Raw genomic sequence first — 9911 nt, 5'->3', positions numbered from 1 at the left:
ACAATTTTTTGGCGATACCATACTTGGTATGGTGGACATACAGTCAGTGAAATTGTACTAAAACTATTACATATATAGTATTATTATGGTTTTTCGGAAACAAACGATTCACATTGAATGACAGGGACAATGGTATTTATATTGTTACTAATGGTGCATGTATCATTCGTGTAATGGTTTTGATATGGTTAAGGGATTATACTGGAAATCGTTGGTGTATGCTATTTTATGCTATAAATATTGTTTCAACAATGGAAAATAATTTAGCCATATTATATAGTTCGTTTATTAGCTCATAAATGATATGAAATATAATTTCAATTATTTCGTAATGCTCAGGCGCTTGCGATTTTGCGCATTTTCACTCACGCCTCCGTTTGTAACCATCCACCATGGTAGCTTCATGGATAACTGTGCAGCGTAACTAAATCCTGGCAGGTCACCGTGTCACCACTATACGTACTTTTGACTTCCTCGCCGATATCACCTTGGACACTCCAAATGAAAGCGGATAGTAGTATACGCGGCATGCTGCGATCTCTTTAAGGCAAAACTTAAGAACATGTTCGTCGCTTAATAGTTGCTCGATCTGCAGATAAAATATTTCAATTAAATTATGGCAATTCAATTTTTAAACAATACTCACTAGCATTTTCACGATGATATAATCTTCACTCAAAGATTCTAACCGGCAATCAGAAATGACGGTGACGATGGTGACGGTTAGTGTAGAGGGCGGAAGTCCAACAGCGAAGCAATGAATAACAGTTTATCGCTTTTTCGTTCGTTTCTGTGGGTACACAGTAAAATAATGTAACCCATTTATATGTACACAGAAAAATCATTCAACCTAATTTTTCACTCAATGGTCAGAATTTCGTTCTTACTATTTATTTAGTACTAACTGTATACAGTATCGTACGCCAATCGTTAAACCTATATGAACTTGAATGATAGCAAATGATATAAAACTTTATCAGGAACAGTAACTGTTGATCATACAATACATTTAAAATACCCACCGTTTTATCAATAGTTTTTGATTTTGCGGGAAGCACAATACTATCTGTTAGCACTATGGATGCTTATCGTATAACAAATATGTTCATTCAACCCGAAATGAAATGAGATAAATTTTATCTTTCAAATATTTAACTGCCGCTTGCGTAATGGCGGCTAGTGGGTACAACTTTTGGAAAACATTAGCATGCCTTTGGCAACTTTTTCACGTCAGGTTGATATTTCCAACCTTGATTGTTGTTGTAGAACTTTCAAGCGTACGTGAGCGGAGTTCCCAAAAGCAAATAAACATTGTCGAAAAGTGTTAACCGCGCGAAAAGGTGGATAGATTATCACGGCTATGAACCATTTCGCAAAATTTTTAACTTTTTAGTTAAAATTTGACAGTTCGATAGTTATTTCTCCTCGTGTGATTAAAATCAGTTTAGAATGCGAAGACTTTTTGACAGCCGTTTGATTGAAACTAGAGCGAATCTAGATTGGACCTAACCAAAAACAAAAATGGTATATGACAAATAACTCATTTTTAGGTTCCTACTACCAATTTTTTGGTTGAAAAACTATACTCAAAATCTGAGTTTGTACACTTTAAGAGCATTTTGACTAGTTTCAACCTAGCTTTAAGTAAATCCGACCTATTTACAGGTTCATTTAAGGCTGTGGACCAATATTTATATTTAATATCCCGCATTCCCAGATAACACAAAATCGTAATAGAAAGTTCACATTAAATCGTTTTCATGTCAATTTCACGTTGGAATTGTATAATGATTAGAGTATGTCAAATCGAAGTGAACAATAAGTTGTTTTGCAGTTGTGCGTGTCTTCATATACAATTCATGACTGTGAATTATAAAGCAGGATAGACAATTGCAATATTTGATTATATCTTAATCATATATTCAGGAGTATTTAGTTGCGTGTTATAAAAACTGCGCAAAATAGAATTACAAATAGTTGTCAAAACTTTCGCACGTATATCGCCTCCACTTTGGTACATATATGTTCTTATATGGCGTGAAATATAACTTTTTCGTTCAGATATGATTTCGTATACCTCAGTTGCAATCGAGATATACAAACCAAATGGTTTACTGGGTTGTGCACCTTACTGGACACCGCAGTCTAAAAGTGCGACAATGCGAATGCTGTGAGAGAGAAAGACAAAGAGTGACAACTGCAATGTTGCTGTTTTATTCTTTTGTCATATATATTGGAATTAGAGAAAATCTGGATTAATCAAGGGGTCGGACACTCGGCACAGCCGTTTTTATGTTAGGCGACTTGAAACGAACCGAACTGTGCCGGTGCTGTACCGAAAGTGCCGAACTGCAAGATTTGTTAAATTTGTTAAAATCTGATAGACCTGGCAACCGTGTGAGATGATTTTGACAACTGGCAGTGCTCCCATTTCATATGTAAAATCGAACCGGAGGTGTGTAAAGCCCTATAAATGTTATTTTTATAAGGCTTTAGAGGTGTGCCGTTTGATATTTCTGCAGTGCCGGGGCACTATGTGCTGAGTGTCCGACCCCTTGGGATTAATCCAGGTACAGCTGCAAAGCACAATATTTACTTAATTATTCCCTAACATCATCGGACTACCTGGTCTACATGATAAATTCACTTTACATTAAATTACGGAAAGGGCATTTAAAAACTTCACAACTAATCGAAAAATCAAACAGATGATACACATTGTAAAAACAAACACACATTGCACAAATAGGTTCGTTTTGTCCATACATCGTCATAGGCATAGAAAATCTGTTGTCATCGGCATAGAAAATCTGTTGAACACAGAAACCTTGACGGTGCAGTGATGCTTATAGCGTTTTTGTTTTTTAACCTGAGTTTATTCCAACCGACCACTGAATAAACAAACATTTTCACGAGCATAAACAAACGTTTTCGGGTTGTCAGTGTATCCAGCTTTTTACAAGCCATAATGGCGGACGTGTTCGTAATATTTTAACAGCATTTTTGACATTTCCCTAATACATCGCACGTTTTCTTTCCGTACATTCCTTTAGTTTTACCGTGAACGCGCGGAAACAAGACGTGCGATGTATTAGTGACATGTCAAAGATGCCGTTCAAATATTACGAACACGTCCGCCATTATGTCTCGTAAAAAGCTGGATTGCTTATTGCGAGGTTCAAACTGTGAAAAATCTCAGTGCGAACCCGTCGTCTAAAAAGTGCAACCCAGAGCAAAACTAAGTTCAACCTGAGTGAAAAAACAAACGTTTTGACAGCCGATCGATTGGAACTAAGCAAAAACAAAAACGGTATTAATTGGAGATAGAATTAACAAAAGGGTGAATGTTGCAAGCGTAAACAAACCGAGTGAGGGTTGATTTTCCTATGCTGGTCCAGCAAAAAATAACTCTCACTCGTTGTGTTTTCATTTGCGACATTCGCCCTTTTGTTAATTCTATCTACACACTTAACAAAAAGCACCGAATTCGGTAAAATTTAACCGAATCTAAACAGCTGAACACTCAAAATAATTTTCACGTCAAAATTACGTGAAAAGTTATGTGATTATTTTTCATCTAACTTTTCCCGTACTATTTACGTGAATTTAACGTAGTTTGCATTAGTATGCGTGCATTTACGTGGAAATCAGATAGATGCTATTGTATTTTCCAATAATGTTCAACTGAAAGTCACGTAACTCCCTGTAGAGAAATTTACGTGATTTTTCACGTGGAAAGAACGTGTGGATTATTTTGCGTGAACGTTCGGTGAATATTTCGATAGTGCCAATCGACGTTTACAGATCATTAATAATGTTTGGTGCAATAAAAAAATTTACCGAACGTTCTGCTGTTTAGATTTCGGTAAAATTTTACCGAACTATTAAGTGTGTAGAATTTCGCCAAGATGTTCGGAGCATCAATTTCACCACAAAGCAACTTCGCAATAAACATTGCTCGCAAGCAAGCTCGCAAGTCTCTTCTCCTTTTAGCTAAAGTTTCCATGTCCAGAAGTTTGTAACGGTCTTCGTATGGGGGAAGTTCGAGTGAATTGACTTACGGTAAACGCCTTATAGCATACCGTATCCAGCTTTCCACGAGCGATAATGACGGATATTGAGCACAAGTGGGTACAATCTTTTGACATTCATTGGAGAAGCGTCGAGTTCGCCCTGACGGAGTTACTATGGATACATTCATGATTGTTTGTTGTTCGAGTGTAAAAATGTAAACATTGTTTAATTTTGCAGATCAGCTGAAGTGGAACATAACAAAACGGATTCAAACTTTTATAGTGATTTGCGGCCATAATTTGCTGAAGGCACTGGCTCAGAATACTTTTTCGCAATCGTGCGAATTAAACATTCGAAACATTATACATTAACGCAAACATTAACTTCATGTTGGTCGAGCCGTTGTCAAGTTTGCTCTCGAACAGCGTCTCGACTTGATAAGAAACTTTCCGTTGCGTATTTGCACATTCTCCCTGAAATCTGCGAAAACTGCAAAGCCACATTGCATAAAACTTGTTGTCCGTTCGATTATGTTCCTCATTAGCTGCATGATCTGCAAAATTGAACAATGTTTACATTTTTACATTCGAACAACAAACAATCATGAATACAGTGGACCCCCGTTCGTTTGAACGATTCCTCATGCAAACTAACGGGGTTAGCTTTTAATTTGAACAACTGGTAACCCTAAATATGCTGGAGCTTGTGTGAACTGGCTGCCCTGTTCTTTGTTATTGTTTGGTAGTTTGATTCAGTTGGCAGTTGCAAGCAGCGAATATTTCATTCTCCGATCAGATTTCTACCATAATCGTTGGGAAAACGCATTGTGAAACATATTAAACACGCTAGATCAGTACAAACAAATCGTGTTTATGCGCATTGTCTGCATAAGCAAATGATGTCATATTGAGAATGACATTTGAACCATTTTTAATTTGCACATCGTGCAAACCAACGGGGTTCAAATTAAAAAGTGTTCAGATTAAAAACGGTCAAACGAACGGGGGTCTACGGTATATCCATAGTAACTCCGTCAGGGCGAACTCGACGCTCCTCCAATGAATGTCAAAAGATTGTGCCCAGTTGTGCTCGATATCCGCCATTATCGCTCGTGGAAAGCTGGATAAATTTTCGTTGTATGGCCTCAATTCTAGTGGACCAGATTGCGGTGTAGGGGCTCCAAACTACTGCAGCTGTTTCAAGTATCGAGCGCACTAACGTATGGTATAGTGCTCTCAGGCAATAAGGGTCTCAAAACCACACTCGAAACTCTTTGGCAACTTGCATGATGAAGCCAAGATTACGTACGATACGCTTTACTGATTACGTGGCTATAGTGCACATGAAATGTTAGCTTGGTATCCAAAAAAACTCCCAGATCCCTCACAAGATACTCCCGCTGAATTGGTTGACTCTTTATCAAGTAACGATGCTCAATAGGAGATTTCCGCCTGGTGAAACTTACTACTGAATACTTTGCGACACTGATGTTAAACCTGTTATTGACGCACCAACTCGAAAAAACATTTATGAGCTTTTGCAGGTTTTTGCAATCAGCAGCTGAACGGATAACCTTGAAGATCATCAGCATACAGAATTTTACACCCTGAAGGAAAAGGAGCGGTCCAAGGTTGCTTCCTTGTGGGTTGCCAGATGTGCTTTGAAAACACTGAGACTCAGTATGGCCAAGCTTTACACCAAGCATTAAACAAAAAGTCAAAAATTTCTCGAATTGGTTTACAGCCTCTAGTAAGAAATCATTAGAGAAATCGATTTCTTGAGCATTTTTCTTCCTATCTAGAGTGACTATATACAGAGTGGCGCCAAGTCATCCCAAATGTATGCAATGCGGTTTATCCTAGGTTTTTCTTTCTCTTTCCTGCATACGCGTTGGATAGGTCGTCTGCTCGATTGGAATGACACTGACAGATAATTATCATTCCAATTTTGACATTGTCGCCACTCTGTATATAGTCACTCTATTCCTATCTTTTTACCCCATTTTACCGATTTTTTTCAGCAGCGTATTGTCAATTGCAAGGAAAGTTGTACCATCCAAAGTGCGATATCGCTCATAAAAGTGATATTTTGCATTAAATCGTTTCGGTATCTTCGGCGCACTTTTTCGTTATTTTCCAAGCAATAAGTGCGCCGAACATACCGAAACGATTTAATGCAAAATAGCACTTTTATGAGCGATATCGCACTTTGGGTGGTAAAATTTTCCTTGCAATTGACAATACCCCGTTTTATGCATGAACAAATTTCTTCAGCCGTCAAGCACTCCGACAATACCAACATGACGCAACTTAAAAATTATTGCGAAACTGTCAAATCCTCAAACATCAAACGAGTGGAACGTCGTGCTTTTTTTCACAGTTCGTCAGGCCTGTTTTTTGTTCTCGTGTGTCTCTGAAAATTACATAGCGTGATCGGATAGCTTTTTGAAAAATGTACGGTCCACAGCAGCCAATTCTCGTTCTAAGTAAGTCTATTCCGAATCTTTGTTCACTAGCGTAGTGGACCTAACGATTTACTTCGGTTTCAGGTCAGAACACAAAACGAGACAGCGGCCGAAAGGTGCAGCTGGAGAATATCAATGCCGGCAAGGTGAGTCATTTCGCTGCATGAACCCTGGAAAGAGGTTAATTTATTTCGATTTTCGACAGACCATTGCAGATCTGATTCGCACCTGTCTGGGGCCACAGGCTATGCTAAAAATGCTGATGGACCCGATGGGAGGAATCGTAATGACCAACGATGGTAACGCGATTCTGCGGGAAATTACCGTGCAACATCCGGCAGCTAAGAGTATGATCGAAATTGCTCGGACGCAAGATGAAGAAGTTGGTGACGGAACAACGTCGGTCATTGTGTTGGCCGGGGAAATGCTGGCCGTTGCTGAACAGTTCCTTCAGCAGCAGATTCATCCGACTGTTATTATTCGTGCGTATAGGGAAGCACTTGAGGATATGGTCAAACTGCTGAATAACGACGTCAGTATTCCTTTGGATAAGAACGACAAGGCGAAGATGGCTGAAGTGGTCAAGTCTTGCGTTGGTACTAAATTCATAGGCCGTTGGTCGGATTTGGCAGTGAAGATTGCTTTGGATGCGGTTGAAACGGTCATGTTAACGGAAAACGGTCGTACGGAGATTGACATCAAGAAGTATGCTAAGGTAGAAAAGATCCCCGGGGGATCGATTGATGAATCTTGCGTTTTGCGGGGTGTTATGTTGAACAAGGACGTTACTCATCCTAAAATGCGACGTTACATCGAGAAACCTCGCATCGTGTTGTTGGATTGCCCACTGGAATACAAGAAGGGCGAGAGCCAAACGAATGTCGAGATTGTTGGTGATCAAGATTTTACCAAGCTGTTGCAAATTGAAGAGGAACATGTGGCGAAGGTTTGTGCGGACATCATTGCCGTTAAACCGGATGTGGTGTTTACGGAGAAGGGCGTTTCGGATCTGGCTCAACATTTCCTGCTGAAAGCAGGAATCACTGCCATACGTCGTTTGCGTAAGACCGACAATAATCGAATTGCCCGTGCTTGCGGTGCTACGATCGTCAATCGCACGGAAGAGCTGACCGAGAAAGATGTTGGCACCGGAGCCGGACTTTTCGAAATCAAAAAGTTGGGTGATGAATATTTCTGTTTTGTGACGGAATGCGCCGATCCGAAAGCGTGCACCATTTTGCTGCGAGGAGCATCAAAGGATATTCTTAACGAAACGGAAAGAAATCTTCAGGATGCGCTTCATGTTGCTCGTAACCTAATGTTGGAGCCGCGTTTGCTTCCCGGCGGCGGTGCAGTCGAAATGGCCGTATCGCAAGCTCTGACAAACAAGCAGATCCAGGGTCCGTACCGGGCCGTTGCACAAGCTTTGGAAATTATCCCACGCACGTTGGCTCAGAATTGTGGCGCTAATACAATCCGCACGTTAACGGCTCTGAGAGCGAAGCATGCTTCGCACCCGGCCGGTTCCGGACCGTGCACCTGGGGCATTGACGGCGAAAGCGGCCAGATCGTCGACATGAAGGAGAAGGGCATTTGGGAACCACTCTCGGTCAAGCTGCAGGTGTACAAAACCGCCGTGGAGACGGCCATTCTGCTGTTGCGCATCGACGATATTGTGTCCGGGTCGAAAAAGAAGAACAACGACGGAACTGGTGCCACTCCGGCGCAAGCGGCTCAGGGAATGGAATAGAATGCTAATTTTTTTACGAACTAATAAGCGTTATTTTACACGTTCACCTCACACCCCTAACATATATACTAGATTTACAGACTTAAATTTGAACTTTCGTTGAGAATTTCTCAAAATTGCTTTAATTCTTTTCTTAAGCATTAATTCCACCAAACTTTAACATACACTTCACGATACATAACTGTCGTTTCGAACAAAATACTTGCTTTCAATTTTGTTTTGAAATGCAGATCGCCTAATAATACGACCAGAACTTATTCAATATCATGTTTAGTGATTGTCACATTTCCCTATTGGTATTCACAAAATGAAATGATGATGTTGACCATTTACCAACCGAGAGGGGTGGCTCTTATCGTATCAAGAACTCCTCTCCATTGTACTCGGTTTGGGGCTACTCGTCGCCAATTGGCCGCGTTTGGAGGTTGTCTTTCTAGGGTGTTTGCACCCCTCTTTGGTTCTACCTGGTGTACCTAGCTGGAACGATTTGGATTCGTTTCTTGAAATAATTCCAACTGGACTCTTAAAAAAGCAGTCTCTTCCGGGCAAATAGGATCTTGCCGGTAGCCTCTTAAAGGAGTGGCGCTTAAGCTACGTGCTTCATCAAAATTGGTCCGCGCGGCTACAGCGGTTCTTGACCATTTTTTTAGTTTTGCCGGGAGTCGGTCCTTTCCTGCGGCTGTTATTCCTCAGCTGATGATTCTTCTTCGAGATCGGAAGCCGGCACGCTGTTGTCGTTTGTAGGCACTCCGAGATTAAATTCCGTTGCGTCTCCTGCTATATCGCTGTTCAGATGCTCATCGAAGTACTGCTTCCACCTGTCGACCACCTCGCGCTCGTCTCGTCCCTAGACATGTCAGGTTTAGGTGTGTAGCCCCTACGAGTTTAATTCATCTTCTCGTAAAACTTGCGCATGTCATTAGCTCGAAACAGTTGTTCCAGTTTTTCACGTTATCTGTCCTCCTTCTGCCGCTTTTTCCTCCTCAGGATCGTGATTAACTCATTCTGCGCTTGTCGATACAATGCCAAATTCTGTCGTGGATATGCTTAGATAACTTTTCCAAGCCTTTTTTTGCTCTCTATTGCTTGTTGGCATTCCCTGTCAAATCATTTCGTGCTCCACAGAGGAAGGCAGATTTTCATCCAGTACGCGCACTTACAAGGAAACATCACTATCGGTCACAGGCTTAGAGCTTAACCATATACACCATAGTGTAGTCCTGTCGATCCAGAACATCACTGCACTGCTTGTATAGGTGTAGCCTATGGAACTTTTTTGAGAAAACTTAACTTGAAACTTGTATGGGAAAATGACTAAATGGAGGCGCATGGTACATGAATATCCTACATACACCCTCAAGTAACAGAACAAAAAGAAAATTATATTGATTGAAAAAGGATGATTTTATTATACAACAAGCGTTTCTAAAATCACTTTTTTGTCCACCTGGAAGTGTTATTAAACTTTTCTCCTCGTTACGCAACACTTTCCATGTTATTTTATACCGCACTTTCCGCTAAACGGGACTCTGCAGTTTGAAAGTGCGACTGCACAGAACTGTGACCAAATTGCGACATACTTAAGTCACTGTCGTAAGAAAGATACAGAGCAACAACAGCATTTGGTATTAGGGTTAATAATCCAGATTTGGCTGGCAGCCACAATATCAATTTATATACTCT

General features: G+C 40.5%; 1 protein-coding gene and 1 long non-coding RNA gene across 2 annotated transcripts; one reads left to right on the top strand and one right to left on the bottom strand.

The window, feature by feature from the left end:
* Nucleotides 1-523: 523 nt before the first annotated feature.
* Nucleotides 524-1045, bottom strand: LOC128744318 (uncharacterized). The gene is made up of 3 exons (XR_008412382.1): nt 1023-1045; nt 647-790; nt 524-589 (listed from the first exon to the last, which is right to left on the bottom strand). It is a non-coding gene; the product is annotated as an uncharacterized LOC128744318 (long non-coding RNA).
* Nucleotides 1046-6363: 5318 nt separating this feature from the next.
* On the top strand, nt 6364-8459 carry LOC128742116 (T-complex protein 1 subunit gamma). The gene is made up of 3 exons (XM_053838335.1): nt 6364-6499; nt 6563-6624; nt 6684-8459. Exons 1-3 carry the CDS (start codon nt 6466-6468, stop codon nt 8226-8228), a joined length of 1641 nt encoding a protein of 546 aa, XP_053694310.1. The 5' UTR covers nt 6364-6465; the 3' UTR covers nt 8229-8459.
* Nucleotides 8460-9911: the final 1452 nt, after the last annotated feature.

This window comes from Sabethes cyaneus, chromosome 3 (genome assembly GCF_943734655.1).
Source record: "Sabethes cyaneus chromosome 3, idSabCyanKW18_F2, whole genome shotgun sequence".
Taxonomy (NCBI): domain Eukaryota; kingdom Metazoa; phylum Arthropoda; class Insecta; order Diptera; family Culicidae; genus Sabethes; species Sabethes cyaneus.
The sequence above is the reverse complement of the archived record's forward strand: the minus strand, read 5'-3'. Positions and strand labels throughout refer to the sequence as shown.